The 18,803-nt window shown below is 41.5% G+C and overlaps 1 protein-coding gene across 6 annotated transcripts in view; it reads left to right on the forward strand.

Moving 5' to 3' along the window:
* The window catches only part of foxp2 (forkhead box P2), a 112,731-nt gene that overhangs the window by 82,361 nt on the left and 11,567 nt on the right, over nucleotides 1-18,803 (forward strand). For 5 of the 6 annotated variants that reach the window (XM_077544785.1, XM_077544788.1, XM_077544790.1 and 2 more), the window contains 7 exons: nucleotides 603-707; nucleotides 9,189-9,276; nucleotides 11,276-11,359; nucleotides 15,656-15,866; nucleotides 16,471-16,574; nucleotides 16,840-16,941; nucleotides 18,583-18,704. In XM_077544785.1, the coding sequence (XP_077400911.1) occupies nucleotides 603-707; nucleotides 9,189-9,276; nucleotides 11,276-11,359; nucleotides 15,656-15,866; nucleotides 16,471-16,574; nucleotides 16,840-16,941; nucleotides 18,583-18,704 (816 nt within the window). The remainder of the gene's footprint in view (nucleotides 1-602; nucleotides 708-9,188; nucleotides 9,277-11,275; nucleotides 11,360-15,655; nucleotides 15,867-16,470; nucleotides 16,575-16,839; nucleotides 16,942-18,582; nucleotides 18,705-18,803) is intronic. The other variant, XM_077544787.1, reaches the window with a different exon arrangement.

Consider the following 18,803-nt stretch of genomic DNA (forward strand, 5'->3'; position numbering starts at 1 on the left):
CCGCCCGCCCGCGTGCGTGCGTGAGGCGTCTAGTAATGATCGAACGCGGAGTATTGTCAGGAGCGCTGCTTACCAACACGCCGCCGATCGATGCAGGGTAAGCCCCTCAGAGAAAAGCCGGCGTGAGCCTGGCGGGCGTATGTGCGTGCAGACGACTGAAAGGTGAAACTGTCAAACTGTTTAATAGGATGTGCTTTCTAGGCAGCATCGTAACTTATTTTGGTGCCATTTGGAGAAAGAGAACACAAGTTACACACAGGATATCTCTACAATAGTTTTGTAGCCGTAGAAACACATGAGTAGAAATTCGACCTCCACCAAGGCCTACTGTTGACATGTTAAATGAATTTTGAGAGCACCATATTTGTCCATGTTTATAATAGCTGGTTCAGGATGACATAGTTAGCTACGAATGGACAAAGTGTGTCATTTTTTTAAAGGGTGCTCTATACAATGTATACTATAACTTGAATAGAATAGTAAAAACTAGGAAAATGAAAGGTTCATCTGCAAAAATGTAATTTATGCAAAATTATACTCTGTTCTTAGTCGACCTGTTTTTCGTAAGTCTCTAACCTCTATCTGATCATTTTGTCACTCAGTTCACAACATGAAGAAAATGGCGGCTCCCATCCCTTGTATGGCCACGGCGTGTGCAAGTGGCCTGGCTGCGAGAGCATCTGCGAGGACTTCGGACAGTTTTTGAAGTAAGATTAGCACAACAATTTAAGTCTTCACAAGCTAACATTCCTATTTAAAGTGAGCTGATGCAGCACATGTGGTGATCCAATCAAACAGTACTCACAGTTGCATATTATTTATCCTGTGCAAAGAATGACAAATATTAGTGCTGTACTGATGAACTAAGAGAAGTTGGGGAGTCTCTTTGCCTCTTGTGCTGCCTGACATATTGTGGCACAACCTGGTACTACACTGACAGTATGCAACTTGAAATTGTAGAGTTGTCACTAGCAAATCTTTTTGGAATTGAATATCCTATTTATCACTCCATCAATTACGCATATAACTAATGGCTTATAGGAAGCAGGGGTGCCAGATATTATCCATCAGTTAACTAATACCTGTGAGGATACACAAAAGTGGCAAACACTGATCTCGGGTGACACAAAGAATGTGTCTGTGAATCTGTAAGAATCCGTAAAAAAATAAGATTGCTTAAAAATCTGCAATAAAGCAGCCGCGTAAATGTCATAGCGTAGTTTTACCGTCGCCACTTTGACCTTGCCGACAGCTCGTTGACAGGGTTCAGGTCGAGCACCTAGTCGTGATCCATAACAAATCTCCCTACGCGGCGTGGAAGCGCCTGATAGGCTTGTGGAGGAAGTCGTCAAAAGGCTAATGGCAACTCGCACGGCCGCACACTCGCCTCCACAACAAAGGGCCGCTATTCAGTTGTTGTCACGGTGCGCGGCAGCGGAGCGAATGAACTCTTCATGCTCCATCAACAATTTAGTTAATTAGCTCATTTGTAATTGGCCGGCTTTGTTGCCGGGATGTCAGTGAGGGGACATCAAAGGAGGGAAGGTGTTTGCGGCGCCGACGATTACAGGTTATCACGCCGCCACTCACCCGCTCTCTCTCTCTTACTCGGAGAAGAAAAGCCGGGGAAGGCTTTCATTTGAATATTCTAATTAGATTTGTAATTAACTGTGAAATAACGATCTGGTGTGTATTTTCTGACTGGCTATAACGTTCACGTGGATTGAGTCCAAAGATTGTTGTGACTTGTTTGTTTTTTTCCGGTTGCAAGCCAAAAAACTCATGCGGCTTGGAAATTAACCGTAATAAAGCCGGTGTTTATTGGGCGAAACAGCCAGACAGTATATTAAGCCGCATTTTCACGCACTATCAACTCATATTGTGGACCTTAATTGACTCCATTGCACGGGAATGAATCAGAGGGTGAATGTAAATGACAACAGCAGCCTGCAAGTGTGTTTGCTTATCCCCTGCGGAATATGCGTTACATATAAACAAGATTATTAACGTTAAGGAAAACTAATGAAAAAAATGCAATTGAAAAGACATTTTTGTTGATGAAATAAAATAAAAATGCGTTTAAAAAAAATGGAAACTAACTGAAATGCAGTAAAAAATAACTATAATTAGAGCGAAAATGTCCTTCATTTTTGCTTTCGGTGTTCATTATAAAAAGAATTTACAGTATTTCAGCATTGCTGTGTGACCGAACAGAATAAGTAAGATCACAAAGTCCTTTGAGAATTGGAGTTTATTTACAAATATTTTATTTGTGTTTATACTTAGTGACCTTTTTTTTTCTTGCACTCGACAAACACTCCATATATATATATATATATATATAACTATTTAAAAAAAAAAAGTCAAATGAAGCATTAAAAAATTTAATTAATAACACATAAAAGCTAAAAACTAATTAAAAATAACATAAATTAAAAAAGTCAAAATGAAATAAAAACTAAGCAATTTAAAACTATTATAATGCATGCTGCATATTGCCGATGTCAGGCCGAAAACCTTGTACCTCCAAAATCGCCACTTTTCAAAAGACCCCAAAAACGACATATTTCTTCAACCATTAACATTGCATGATCAAAGAGAGTAAGCTATTTTCAACACTTTAGATTGGTCAATAATTTGTTTAAAAAAACACCAAAAAAATAACATTGACACACGTGGACTGACCAATAGTATAGATTTTTTTTAAAATATGCCATACACCAAATTGTAACTTAGGAAGTTTTGGCCTGACGCCAAGCGATATACAGAAACAGGCAGGAAAATGATTCATGTAATAATAATAATAATAATAATAATAATAATAATAATAATAATAAAAACTAATGCTAAAACTAACTAAAAAAACAAACTACAATTTAGAAAAAAATTAAATTAACCTGCTCTAAAAACTAAACACAACTAACTTAATCAAATAAACAAAAAAACAATAAAAAAAATAACCATGATATAACAGGCTCTACCCATTTTCCTCGCATCCATAGGCAAATGGTCCATATATTGAAAAACTAATAAAAACTCAAAACCTGCTCAACAAAACAACAACAAAAAGTCCAGATAAAATAAAAACTAACTGTAATGAAAAATCCAAAAGTATTACATATAACGGGCAATACAATAATATTTTCCTTACATCCATAGGCATGATGTATGACTTGAGCCCGTATGTGCGGTCTGGTGCAGGTAGAGGAGTTTGCCTTCCAGCTTGGAGACGAACGCACGCATGAGGAGGCAAGCTTGTGTCGGATTATCACTTTTTTTTTTCTTTTTTTTTTCTCAACGGTATCTTTGCATCACCTCGGTACGCATACTTAAAGATGGTCTGTATGCTCTGAGGATATAGTGGAGGTAGCTTAGCGGGTTATTTAGGAGACACCGTGTGAAAAAAAACGACAGGTCAGGCACTGGAATAAGCTGGCAAAGTGATGCGAGAGGGTGTTGCGGCGCGGAGGCAAGGCAGGAAGTTGAAAGGTTGGCTGACAGTTTTGGTACGGCTGCTTTCCACAACATCGCCTTCAACAAAACAGAACAGCGTCTCGCTTCGCTTCTCCGCCCGACGCACGCGTACACACCCCTGCGAGTCAGAGGCTGGCTCTTCCGCCGTAACCCAGCAGGCACATGAAAACAGACGGCAACAAAGGAGGCGGGCTCGTCACTGGAACAAAGATGGCTGCTCGGCGGCGTGCCTCGGAGCGGTGATTGTCGGTGTCACGGAGAGGCCTTTCATGTTGCCGAAGATGCCAGTCGACTACACACAAGCGCCGTTTAAACAGGGTTACATAAAGCGGGTGTCAGATTTAGATGACAGTTTCCATGTCACGAGATGGGTGCGGGTTACGGGTGTGAGGAGGAGGAGGAGGAGGAGGAGGAGTAATCGCTCGCTGTTGGCGTTCCGCTCGGCGCTTGCGACACGTTTAGTCATCTTTTGTTGTGTTGCGCCGGGGAAACTTGTCGCCATCAGCGTTTAAAAGTGCCTCTCTGTTTTCTTTGAAGCGCTCTCACCCGGAAAAGGGAGCTGCGAGGTGGTGAGTGTGCGCGACGGGCTCTCTGAAGTGCAAAATAAGATAATATCCTTGAGTTTGTGTTGTGTTGACGTGTTAGCCGCATGCCAGCTTTGCTGATGATACGCTCACGCTTAAGTCATTCATTCGGTGGTAGGGTTGGGTACCTTTCACATTTGAACCGTTTCTGTTCCAATTCTCTGTACCTGGGAATCAATACTGGTACTCAACGGTACCAAATTTCAGTAGTTTTGTTTTCTCTCTCTCTCTCTCTCGCTCTCTAGCTTTCTTTTTTTTAATTTTTTTTTAATTGTATTTATTTATTTATTTGGGTGGTAATAAATGTTCAGCATTGTTTATTTAATAGTAAAATCTTTAAAAAAAAATCAGTTTCACGATTACTTTTAAATATATAAAACTTGACAAATAACAAAAATGTTAAATTTAATACAAATGAGCCAGAGAGGAATAGTAAAAATAAAGGTATAACATTTTACAATTACTGAAGTATAACTAATACACAAAAAATAATATTACAAAAACAAAGTGTGAAGCAAAGGTCTGTGCATTGAACAACACAAGGAATGAAGTTAAACAATAAATTAATAATTGATGTTATCTTCATTTCTTGTGCAGTTACTTTTCAACAATGTAAAGCCTGCCGTTCGAACCCACGTTGGACTCAAATAGCAAAAAAAAGACAGTTGGAAGAGGACATGACGTGAACAAAGAGAATAATTGGGTTCAAATTAATCATTTGAATGTACCCGAGGTGGTCTGTAATGCTTGCTACATTTTTGCCACAAGCTTTTGCTATTTTAAATATGGTCACCATATCCCAAATTACAATGTCTATATATATATACCTTAACGATGGTAAAGCGGCTGAAGCGAAGTTCCAGCATGATTCGATTCGGTGGGGGAAGACGTGTGCGGGCTCCTCGCACAGCTAGGACTCCGCCGACACCCTCTCCATCTCAGCCATGTACTGATTGTGGGGAACTGGGCACTATGGATGTGACGTGATATTGTGATATTAAAAGTAGCGCATCTGTTAAAAAAGTCAGGTTGATTTCCATTTGTGCAGTTCAAGCACTCTCTGGTGGCTAGTTTTTTAGTGCAGTTTATTTTTCACAAGGCATGTTTTGGCCCTTCTATGTTTAAAATCCACGCTAATGGTCAGATGAAGGGGAATGTAATATGTTTGTGAAGCGAGTCAATATGTGGAGGAACTCGATGTGTGTGTGCATTAGCAAGTAAGGGGCTCAATATTAAGTGTTATTACAGATTGTAGGTTGTTTATATGCATTGCTGTTACGTACAAAAGCACAACGTTGTGTTGTGTTTTTTTTTTTTGTATGAGCTAATTTTTGTGATCTTTTTTTTATATCCTCCCTACAATAATCCTGATGATTATTATATCATGACCCACTGATAATATTGTATCGTGTTCGCACGGAGGCTGTCATACTTCATAAACTGTATAACCAGGAAATGTATAACCAGTATAAATAGGAAATGCATTTTAGTGTGTGTCCTGCGCAAGTCGGTGACGTCATTACGCTGTTGTACGTATAATGTTGCGTTCAAGTGCGCCATCCAAAATTGTCAACTCTTCTATACTCCAGCACACTTCAGAACCGAAACATGGCACCGTTTAATTTTACGTCAATCGGTGCTCAGAAGTACCGACCCAAATCGGTGCAGACCACTCTTCGGTACCATCCCTACTCGCCAGCCTTATTACTGCAACTGACGTTGAAATAGAAAGATCAGCTGGCTAACCTTGCGCCCGTAACCCGCTGCTAATTAAACCCACTGCAAGGCTGCAGCCAAGTGAGGCTGCCCACCCGCCTTCCCCCGCAGCCCCTTGATACTTGAGCTTCCCCTCTAGCCTTCCACATGTCTGCCGCACTGTGACAAGACCTTTAAAACGGAGGGCATTACTTATGCATCACCACCACGGGGAGAGTGGTCTGTGTGCCGTATGTGCGCACGCATGCATGTGTACATATGCTACACGCGTGTTTTGCTCACACATGAGCATCTGTGTACAGGGTGGAGCTTGGGTGTGAAATTCGCAGCTCATGACAATTAGCCAAACGGCATCATAGTCTAGATTTATTACTGGGCCCTATGTGTACGCTGATGCCCCCCCCCCCCCCCCCAAAAAAAATGCAATACTTACGGGTTGCTGTATTTGCAGATAGATAGGGAGTAGACCCCCATTTTTTTTTTAGGAAAGCGTTTGGTTTTGGGGTGTAAAGGTGAAGACAACCCCCAAAGAACTCTTTATGTTACTAAATGAGCTTTCACTTGTATAGTCCTTTAAGTCCTACTGATGACGCAGCATCAGGAGCAACTGGGGGTTCAGTATCTTGCTCAAGGACACTTAAGCAACCAAAATAAGGCAGTTTTTTTTATTTTGTTTTTCCCCAAATTGGAGTCTTTGTGATTAAAGAAGTGCAATTTGCTAGATGTTGATTTGAATTCAATTCATTGTTCAGCCCTAATTTATATGTATATATATTTTCAATGCATTTATAATGGCAATTATATTAGGATTTTCAGTATTCGCGGGCCAACCCTTGTCCCTACCCCCCGTAAATAGCGGGGGTCCACTGTACTTAGGCGAGGCCTCAACTCAGTAAATAAGGTGTATTTTTTAATGATTTTTTCTGTCTCGCCGCCTGCACCCCTCCCTGCCATTATTCTCCCCGTCTTGCGGAGTTATTAATGCACAGTAGGACATGCTTCCATTTGAATATTTCATAAATGTAGTAATCTTCCCTGTAATCACCTCACTAACTGGCCAGTAGCAGAAGGTGTGTTTTGAATCATTGGCAAACATGCGCACGGGCTGAATTTAGAAAAAAACAAAACTTAATGGAGACCCCTCCCTCCTCCCCGTCCGCATCCCTTTCTTTTTTGTAATGAGGTATCTTTGGGGACGGCGAGCAGTGTGCGCTGTGCTTTTGAAGCAGCTGTAATTCATGACACGCGCCATACATCAAGTGCATAAGATAGCATTATGGGCAGTGAAATGAAAAGGGTATTTGCAACATTAGTTCCCTCATCCTGCGAGGGACGTGATTAAATGATTAATGAAATGCCCCCTCTTCTGCATGCACATCCTGAAACAGCAATTAGGCGCTGGGCTGCAGAAACACGGCGCTTCTTCCCTCCCCTCACTCCCTCATCTCCCAAATGCTTCCTTATTCTTGGTTGCTAATGAAACATTTCTGAACAGGATGGATGGCTGTGGACCGTTTGCGCCTGCAAGTTCAGGACAAACTGAGTTTGTGCTGTAAATGATCATTGAGCGCTCTGAAAGTGAACCTATCATTACGGCAGATAAAGCGGCAGGCAGCTTTGGCATTTGTGACGCGTCCCTCCTCAAAACTCGCTTTGTGGGTTTACTAGCAATGTTCTTTCACAACACTACAACGCTGCGAGGTCCATATAGTTTTTGTGGAAATAACAGCAATTCTATCTGATGTATTTCAAACTTTGGCTGGTTCATCTAAATGTAAAATTACATCAAACGCTTCCTTACTGCTGTTGTGACATACCGTTTAACAAGAAAACAAAATAGTTTTTGAAGGCCTGAAGATGCACAAAAACTGAGGAAACTATTGGAAGCTGGCTGTGCCGTTTACCTCGCACCGGTCCCGCATGGCAACATTGGAAATATGCCGCCAGAATTTTCAGCTTGCTTTGGGTCAGACCAGCGAACATAGCATTAGGCTAGTAGTGGTGCAACGGATCATCATTGGTCTGTGGTCAGTTCGGATTAGGCCCCATGGTTTGAATCACATACAATTCGCGGATTGGTTGGTGGGGGGGGGAACAACAACAAAGTTCTTATTCACAATTTACACCATTCAGACATGTCAAGGAAGCTCAACGTAACACACCGCTTACGCTCAGGCTAACTTCAAAATAAAGTTTGCCAAATAATACATTGTAGGCAATGCAAATAGACTTAGTAGACTTTTAATTTGAAGTTAGCCCACATTGTGGCGTAATGGCTAGCTTGATTTCCCTTTTAGACGTTTAGGATTTTTTTATTGTAGTTTTGATTGACATTAAAGTTGCGACCAACATCAGCACAACGCTATCCCAAACTCATATTCAGTCACTAATTTAGGACACTACGAAACCACTAATTAATTACGCCGTCATTGTATGATACGGCAGAAGTTTCTGACGTGAATGGCTAGCAGCTAGCTGTTAGCATTTGCCTGGCTGGCAGCTGTAAATGACTTGAATATAAAAAAAAGCGTTTTACAAAATAAATGATCCAAGCAATGGTTTTCTGCTGATCCAAAAGACGGATCAAATCCGTGACACAAATCCATGATCTGATCCAAGCCGTGACTTTTGTGATCAGTTACAACACTATAGGACTACATTTCCTGTGAGTCTAACACACGGAAGCGGGAAGTGCAGCTGTTCTAGTTCCGGTATGAAAACAGCAGAGGCCCCAGAATAGAACCCCGTGGAACCCCGGATTGATCAAACGCAGGTTAAGAACGAGTCTAATGAAATTTTCACACACATACGCTGGCAAAAAAAGAAAAAATAATTCATACACGATTAGAGGCTTATTGTGCCATTTAAAAATAAAAATTCCAATTTCAATATGCCAGTACCCCAAAGTTGCTCGTCCTGCAAGGGACCTTCGTACCCGCGCATCTCATTTTGTTGTTTTTCTCTGCATTAAGTGGTCTGTCTCGATGACGCTTTTGTGTTCTACAGACGAAATCCAGTCGAGACAAAAACCCTCATTGACTGTTGGAGCTGTCTGGCAGTCTCTTTCTTCTAATGAGGCGAACACAGCAGATCGTTTTAATGCCAGTTGGAGGAGATGCTTTTGTGCGTCAAAATGTTGCCGCTGTTAAATGGTGTGTATTGTTTTGCGTAAACGAGGAGACAAAGGCGACCCGCGCTGAGCCAGCTCCTTTTCCGCCGGTTAGCCATCTCAACTGGTACGGGCCTATTGTCATGTTAAACATGGCGCCACACGCCGTCATGTTGCTTCTAATTACCTCGTCTCAGTGAGGGACAATGGCGTCCTAACGGGATCCTATGGATAATTCCTCCACTATAGAAATTTCAACCAAATCACATTGAAGGTGATACTGATGTGAATGTGTTCAATCGCAGGCACCTAAACAACGAGCACGCCCTGGATGATCGCAGCACAGCCCAGTGTCGGGTGCAGATGCAGGTTGTACAGCAGCTGGAAATCCAAGTAAGTTCTCTTAAGAAACTCTGCATTGTCACTTTTGGTCGCCTAATTACGCCGTCACGACTTTGTGATTTGTCAAACGAGGCCAAGGCGAGGTCTGCCACAAAAGCAGGACCTGCTGAATTAAACAAAGCCACCAAACAATGGGATCCTCAGGCCTCGCAGCGAAAGCCATTATGGCTCTTTTAATTGAATTAAGCGTGTGCTTTATTTTGCCCGCTTTGCTTTTTTCTTTCCAATTAATAGCGAGCGTGTCTCTCCCAGTCTGCCGTGTTAATTAACTGCACTTTGCACCTGAAGAACGCTCAAAAGGAGGGAACTATTTTCAGTAGGTGGAGCGTGACCTTATTAAGAAGTCATGCTGGCGAGATAATGAGCGCGCTGATTGAGCGACATTATTACTCAGCGCCACTGACATCTGCTCGTCTTTTTATTTCGAAACAAGTGGATATATTCAAATACACACGTCAGAATAATTGTCAGAATAAAGCCTTCCTTTTTAGCAAGTCGCATCAGAAACAAGAGCTACAGTGCATAAATATTGGGACGTCGACACAATTCACCAGCACAATGGATTTTAGATTAAACAAACAAGATTTGTGCTTATTTACAGTACATTCAAGTGATACATATTGTCGTATAGCGACCTGGCAAAAAAAATTGTTGAATGAAGCGTAGGTACTGGGACTCGAACCCGGGTAGTGTGGTCAGAAAGCGAGTATCAACCCGACTGAGCTAAAAGGCTGTATTTACATGTTGACTATGTGTTTTATAATGTCAGCCATACTACAACCTCACTGAGCCTCTTACTAACCCCAACCATTAGTCCCGGTGACGACGAATTGACATACAAGTCAACATTAAAAAAAACACTAAAAGCCTTACAGGCTGGTTAGCTCAGTACAATAGTTCGTCATCTGTCCAGACGACCCGAGTTCGAGTCCCGTTAATTCCACTTATGGTTCACTTTACTATTTTTATTCATTATTTACATGGCCGATAGAGGTCGCTAACTACAATACATAGCACTTGGTCATATTTTGGTGCATGGGAAAACAACCAACATGGTCGTTTATTTCTGAAGTCACAGTTGAAGGGAGAATCCACCAAGAACAAGCATCTGGTCAAATCCATTTTGGTGGTGTTTCGAGCCAAAAAGACAAAAAAACAAACTGTGTCGATGTCCCAATATTTATGGACCTGGCTGTACTTTAGGCGTGTGCTAGCCGAGTGTGACTTGAACCCATGCGGGGTCCAGTGAAATCTCAAGACTGTCAATGGATTGAGTGGCAGTCCGTTTGATTATGGGTCCTCCAACAGGATAAAAACCCCAAATAAGAATGACTAAGAACAAAACATTTGGCTCTTGTGAAGTGTCCATCTGTTCTATCTGCTAATCTAAGCTCTATTGAACATCTGTGGAAGCAAATGTGTTGACCTGTTCAACCGGTACAGCCGTCAGAGACAAGGAATTATTGCATGCTATTGGTTGTCTTGTATTGACTTCTCTGTTTTGTTGTCCTTTGTGAAGTGGAGCTGTGTGACCAATTATTTTTTTTCCTCAAGAGCCATCACTACTAATGAAGACCGGCGCGCTCTTTTGTGTGTGTGCTGGTTTTGTGTTTTTATTAAGCCTTCCTCGAGGTGCGGTCCCTGTCAGTCCTGCACATGTATTAGATTGATGATAGTCCGTGAAGGCTTGGGGCCACTAACTGGACCCGGAGAGGCGGGTCCATCTCAAGCCATGTTTAGAAGGACCCCTTCACCTCTTGCCAGCTGCAGGCTGCGCCTCCATCCCCTTAACGGTGTCCACGGGACTTTGAGTCCACACTCAAGACCACCTCATTACTCGCCCGGCTGCCTCGCTACCGTTGGCTATTCGACTATTGACAAAAAGATGAAACACTATTTTGTTTTTGCCTGACCTGTCGACATCATCCTGCATGTTGCTTTTTTTTTTTTTTTTTTTACTTAATTCCCTCTTCTTCTTTGTCTCTAACAGCTATCGAAAGAACGCGAGCGTCTCCAGGCCATGATGACCCACTTGCACATGCGGCCCTCCGAACCCAAGTCATCTCCCAAACCAGTGAGTGCATATTGCTCCGTAAACACGGCGGTGATGTTTTGAGTGACAGATACAGATGAAGATGTAATGGGATTTGTATCACCCACTTTTGGCGGGAGGACCACAAGTTTGGAAGTGTATTAGATGGCCAAAGGAGCGTGAAGAGCTCGGCGAAAAACGTCGGAGGGTCATTTCTCTGAGATAGATATAATAGCCAAAACAACCTGTTGGCTGGATGATTGAGCCCCTCGCACTCAGACGCTATCATTTTAGCAACAAACAGCAGACAATTATAGCTGAGGATTGATTCTGAATGCTGATATAAACACACAATTGTTTCTAAAATTGGTCCCATGGGAGGATTTACTCTAGACAGCCATTTAACATATTTATTTCCCAAATATTGTCAGCCTCCAATTGTAGACATTGAAATATTGGAGCATGTGTATGCTCCTAGCAAGTGCCTACTTTCATTGGAATCACTGAATGAAGATAATCACATGATAGCATAATCATCGGATAATTCCATCAAGAATCAAACTCCCCTTTTATTATAACGTCTCTCTCCCTCTTTCTTCAAAATTGCAGCAGAACGGTTCCGTGTCATCCAATGACGACTCCAGTGCTTCTAATCCGCGCTGAATATGAATGAATGATGTTAATGAAGTATTGCGTTACATAAAGCGCACATGAAAGGGCAGTTAATTGCATTTGATGGTGTTGAAGAAAGGGGTGGGGTGGGGTAGGGGCGCATTCTGACAGAATTCCTAAATGAACGTCCTCATTTTAAGTCTTTGAGGCTAAGTATCATCATTAAAGTCACAGTAAGATATTATTGGTGATGCTAATACCTAAGCTAGCACAACTTGATGTGACCAGGCTGGTCTGACCATATTTTTAGATTGTCATTAGTCCTTGATGCAACTGTATACAGTAATGCTAATACCTATTGCTATTGCTAACACAACTTGATAAGTCCAAGCTGGCCTAATGATATATTTAGCTTGTCAAAGTAGCTCGTAGCTCGTTTCAAAGTGATAGTAGGGATTTATTGGTGATTGTGTTCCAATCCTTGACACACTTGTATAAAATAATGCTAATACCTAAGCTAGTGCTAACACAAGTTGATATGTGCAGGCTGGTCTGTCGCCATTTTTAGAATCAAAGTAGTTTGTCCATGTTTTGAGGGAGCTGATATTGGCCTATTTGGAAGCTATCACAGCCTCCAAATTCTTTTCAAGCACATAAACTGCTACAGGCTACAGACTCTTAATTAAAACACCCTAAATAGAGCTTTCAAAAGTCTTAAAAATGTATTGTTTACACATAAATACTTTTTTTGGGATGTGCGGATACCAATACCAGGTATCAGTATCAGGCTGATAGCGGCTTTATTTTAAGGTATCGGGTAGTCATAAATGAAGTTACTCTTGTGCTATCTATCTGCAAGTCTAACTTATGCAAAGTTTTGAATCCAAAGTTTTGAATCTAAAGTTTTGAATGCAAAGTTTTGAATTAATTGACTGGACTTTGCAGATAAGTGAAGGTTCGAATCAATACAAATATCCACTTTTAACCTCTGCTTTACTTTTTCTCTGCTGTGCTTGTTATCGCCAAGTGGATATTTAATTATGATCTGAAAGGCCCGACAGCTAGCCAGAGTATTTCCAACTTGACATTTTATCCTATTTATCAACACAAATGGGCCGAGCGCTACCCTCTCACTCCTTGGTCCCCTCTTCCCTCCCATCTTTTAAGTCAATGCCAAACTCCTCGCCGCAAACGCGTCCCCACTTGTCGACTCACAATTAAGGCAATTTGGTTTGAATATGTAACGATGTCATTACCATTTCCAGGCTGGAATTAGCGACACGACTGAAAGGTCAGTTTGGCGTTTTTCCACTCGGCTGCAGGCTCTCACATGAGATTTGGAGGCAAAAGATGGACAATTAGCGAAGACGGGCGAGTGGAGCTGCGTCTGGAGTGGCCTCATGCTTCTCGCTGCTGAGTGACATATGAAGTCACCGAGTCACTCTTTGTTCATGTAACCAAGTTTGGGGATGAGATGGCCTCTCCGCTGTAGTTAACTTTAAGAAAGTAGCCCTTCTTCCTCCTCCAATGATGACCAAAACAAGCAGACGTGGTTTTAAATAAACATGAATGTGTTACGTCGCAAGTGGATCTTTCAAGGGAGTGATAAATAGAGAGCTAAAGCGAGATGGGGCCCGATAACACGGAGGCTGATCGTTGGCTAATCTCAAACAGCGTGCTCTAATTAGAAATCGCGTGATACAATTTGGCGGTGGTTGTAATTAGCCGAGATGGGCTGGCTCCTCTCCACGAGTCTTGTTAGAGGAAACACACAGCTGTGTCAGGGAGGGAGGAGGGAGCGCATGCACGTGGCACTCCGCTGCGGAATGACTCGACATGTTGAATTGAGGAAGGAACATGACAAAAAGTTCAAAACTTTGACACAAGACAGTGATTGGGTAAGTGTTGAATGTCCCGTATTCAATCAAATATGCAATAAGCAGTGTTATTTTAACCCTGTCAGAGTGTTGGGGTGGATGTTTGGTATAACCTGAATAGCACTACCTTGAGCGTTAAATTGACCACACCCTCATTGCTGGTGAAGGACAAACTTTCCAATTTTCCAGCGCGCTTTCGACATTTCAATAGCGATACATCCAGTTATTGTTGTCAGGGTGGCGTGGCTCAGTGGTAGAGTGGTCGTCTCCTGATCCTGAGAGCTTGGGTTTGATCTCAGGCCAATGTGACAATGTTAAAGTATCCTTGAGCAAGATACTGAACCCTCAGTTGCTCCTGATGCCGGGTCATCAGTAGTCAAAATGCTTTGAGGGCCTTGTAAGGAGGAAAAACGCTACATAAAGTGCCATTTACCAGAGTAATGTGTCGTTTGAGTCAAATTATTAACATTGATACTAGTGCAATACACTGATAAGTGTTTAAACACCAGTTAAGTGTAGTTTGGCAGAAAGAAATCTTTAACTGTGACACTAGTGTTGAGTGCTTTCAACACTAATCAGTGTTTACAAGTGTAGATTTTTAACACCATGCGGTGTTGGAGTAACACTGGTTAAGTGTGAAAAAAGTAACACTTTGGAAAGTTTCAGATTTACACTTACTGGTGTAGACACATATAAACACTTTTCTACTGTAGTGTTATATTCATCACTCTCAGTGTTTGCTGCGTACATCTTTCACTTTTCAGGCTCCTCCTAAATAACTTTTGCTGTTGTATACCTACAAATTGTAGGTGCATTTTATATCTTAAACTTGATTTGCGAAAAATTCACCAATGCTGAAAATGTAATTTTTGTACTTAATACAAAGTATATTCTCTCATATGCCATATTTGGAAGTGCTTGTGTATCAGGCTACTAGCAATATCAGGGAGGCTTTCCTCGCTGGTTGGTTTATTGCTGTTAGCACTCTGACATCACCAAGGTTATTTTAGTTAATGAAAACTAATGAAATAACTAAAACTAAAATTTTAAAAACTTTTCGTTAATTAAATAACATAAAAACTAAAATGCTTTTAAAAAAACGAAAACTAACTGAAACTACATTTTATGTTTACAAAACTAACTTAAACTAACTATAATTATAGCAAAAAAATCCTTTGTTTTAGTCTTTGGTAATTAATTTAACGCATGATCCTTTGGGGATGATTTTAAATGGGATTTTAAGTACATTTAGTTTGATATTAACCGGAATAAGGGCATTTGAAAGTGTGTCACTCGGAAAAGACAGCATCTAGCAGCAGCCAATAGAAAAGACCTTCAGGTGACATCGGTCCTAGCCGACAATTTTGCATGCTTGACTTTTGGCTTTAATGGAACTGGCTCGCCTGCTTTTTTAATTTAACTTAGCCGAAATGCGACGCTAGATAAGAAAAGTGTTACTTTTTTCACAAAAACTAATACTGGAACTAAAACTAACTAACTAACTAACTAAAACTAAACCAAAACTATGCATAAAAAAAATAATACTAGCAGAACCGCAATGAAAACGAATTAAAACTAACTAAATTTAAAAAACAAAGCTCAGAACGAAATAAAAACGAACTAAAATGAAAAATAATAACCCTGCCATCCACTCTTCTATCAAATGTGCCTTATGACATCACCGTTTCGCCACACTCAAATCAAGCATTTTTCATTCAACAATGAATATCTTCTGTGTGTTGCCAAGTGCAGTGTGAAAAGGACAACTAATTCCTGCCTATTTTTTTTGTTTGGAATCCTCCTAAATTCCTGCTCTGGCCTCAGTAACCACGCTGTGCCTCCCTTCCAGCTCAACTTGGTATCCAGCGTTACCATGTCCAAGAACCTGCCGTCGGCGTCGCCCCCTAACTTACCGCAGACGCCCACCACGCCCACGGCACCCATCACGCCTATGGCGGCCATGCCCCAGGTCCCCTCGGTGCTGGGCGGCGCCAATGTGCCCAGCATGGGAGCCATGCGCAGACGCCATTCGGACAAATACTCAATGCCTCTGTCGTCGGGTAGGTCCAACTACACAGCACACTTGTTTCTTTTAGAATTATGCATTTTACACTTGATAATAAGCTGTTATAACACGACAGTGCAGTTGTATAGCACACACACACACACACACACAGCCACACAGAGCGAGATGATATAAAAAGCAAGCCCATGTTTAATCACTTTATATGTAAATAGACAGGAAACCTACTCTGCGCATAAATATTACACGAGTGTTAATTAAGTTCAAATAATGGCCAAGTAAATACAATATTTATTGCATTAGGACGTTTCTGACGTTTGCATTTTAAATGTTCTGCCTTTGATGTTTGTATTTACTCGCTGTGTTTAACGTGAAGTCGCATCAATTATTCAGCGTCGGGCTAACTAACTGCACGGATCTCATTTTATAGATTTATTAGTGTTTAAGATCTCTCATGAGAGACATTAATTAAAAATGCATTTTGTTAGACATGGAAAATGCTGATTTGATGTGCCCCCACCCCTTCCCCCGCTTTCTCTCCCTCTCATTTCCACACCCTCCTCTCAGCCCCTCCTTTGAATTTGATGAAAGCATGAGCTGATGCAATACCTGGAGGAATAAAAATTTACCAATTATTTCAGGTGGTGACACGGTATTTATTTTTCCAGAGATTGCCCCAAACTACGAGTTTTATAAGAACGCAGATGTCAGACCACCGTTTACTTATGCAACTCTCATAAGACAGGTGAGTGGGAAATAAATTAACTTTGCCTGATTAGATTAAAATGAATTGCAGCATGAAGCTTTCCAGTCTCAATCTGTGTGTGTGTGTGTGTGGGGGGGGGGGGGGGGGGAGATAGGTGTTTTTATTGTATTATGAGTGTTTTAATTGTTTAACACCTTGAGTTGCATTTTAATGTATGAAAGGTACTTTATAGATAAAGTTTGATTGATTGATTGATTGATGGCATGTCGTTAGTAAAGCATTATTTGATGTCATCTTATTCCAGGCTATCATGGACTCGTCGGACATGCAGTTAACGCTTAATGAAATCTACAGCTGGTTCACGCGTACGTTCGCGTACTTCAGACGCAATGCCGCTACTTGGAAGGTAGGCTTTTTTTTTTTTAAACCCCCACAACACCACCACCAAAAAAAATAAATATATATATATATATATATATATATATATATATATATATATATATATATATATAAAACAGACTTCCTCTTTTTTCCATCCCAATGACAACATCTCTCAGATAGCTTTTTTTCCCTTTCTATTGGGCGCAATTAATTGCAAAAAGCTTGGCGTGGAGAGGGCGCCGACGCACTAATTATACAGCAGCCACTCCATCATCAGCACCTTTTGTTGAGCGAGACACCCACTCCACCCCCTTCCTCCCCTCCCACCTACTCCTCAAGCCGCCGTCCCTCTGCATATCATTGATTAATTAGGAAGAAAGATGGCCGTCAAGCAGGAGTGGAGGTCAAACCTCGTCAGGGTTAAGAATTGGCCTGTCATGGAGGAGGAACTCTTTATTTACTGGCACAATAGGGCCCATTTGTATACTTTATTGCCCTGTCTCCATGCACAAAGTCGGCAAAAAAAGTGTCTTTCCATCCCGCATCAGCATGCAGGACGTGGCGTCATGGAGCTAAAGTGAATTAATTTGGATTTGGGATGCAAATGAGCACGTGTGAGGGAGGCACGGCGCTGCGTATAAGCGTGCGGCACATTTTGCCGTGCTTTCTGATGGACAATAGCGCTGACATCACGGCGTGATTACAACGGTTTCCCGCGCCGGAACCAAGGTCGTCGTCCATTTACATGTGCAAAAGCTTTCTCTTTTTGGAAGCATGAGTTTGATGGCCTTTGCTTTGATGAATGGACAGAATTTGTTTAGGAGAAAAGGAATGAAAGGTAGTTTAATATCCCCCCCCCCCAACACACACATCCCGCTCTTCTTCTTCTCTCATCCAGAAGCTTATTAGTTGGAACTATATAGCATGCATAATAAAACTGCTCATTTGCTCATTAATATTAAAATGATCATATTCAGAGCCATGGGCATTAAGATCAATCAAATCCAGGGATTTTCAGGTCAGATGCGAGATCTGCTTATGAGTTTTTTTTCCTCCTGAATCCCTTTTTTCTTGGCAAAAGAGAAGAAAAAAAACACCAAGCCGAGGGAGATGATAAATATTACAGGCAGGGATATTAAAGCCATGCATATTGTTTGAGTCTGATGTATGTTTTAATTATGGTCATAATATTTTTTGTTGCGCGCCTTGTAATTAATAAAATCACCTCATTGGATTGGTTTAGTCATTAACAATATGGCTTGAATAGTGAAAAGATAAACACACACACACACATGGTGACATCTCCTGATGTCGTCTCGCGCTGTCATATTTTACACAGCGTGTCCATTAAGAACAAGAGAGGGTTACTGACATCACCATTATCAAGGCCGGCATTACCACTTCTGTCAGCACCATAAGCCATTCGCTATGCTGATTACCTCCTTTTAGCCTACTTACTCTGATTGATATGTACTGTGGGCCGGACTTGTAAGAGCATTCACTTTCACTCATTTCTCTCTTCTTTTTTTAATGTATTACTAATTAAATCAATGGAGCGTGAATGTTCAGAATTCTTAAAAAAAAAAAAAAAAAAACGTACCCCCAAAAAAAAAAAAAACACTTTTGGGGCTAACACGCTTCCTCGCTGTCTTCCTCTGACCCGCAGAACGCCGTGCGCCACAACTTGAGCCTGCACAAGTGCTTTGTGCGTGTGGAGAACGTGAAAGGCGCCGTGTGGACGGTGGACGAGGTGGAGTACCAGAAACGCCGGTCGCAGAAGATTACGGGGTACGAAAAGAGGAGGAGGGGCTGGCTTCTCCAGACCTTTAAGACCATGAGGGGGGGGGGGGTCACCAACCTTGTGGGAACTATTTATTGGGTGCTGAT

This window comes from Vanacampus margaritifer, chromosome 15, assembly GCF_051991255.1.
Source record: "Vanacampus margaritifer isolate UIUO_Vmar chromosome 15, RoL_Vmar_1.0, whole genome shotgun sequence".
Classification (NCBI taxonomy): domain Eukaryota; kingdom Metazoa; phylum Chordata; class Actinopteri; order Syngnathiformes; family Syngnathidae; genus Vanacampus; species Vanacampus margaritifer.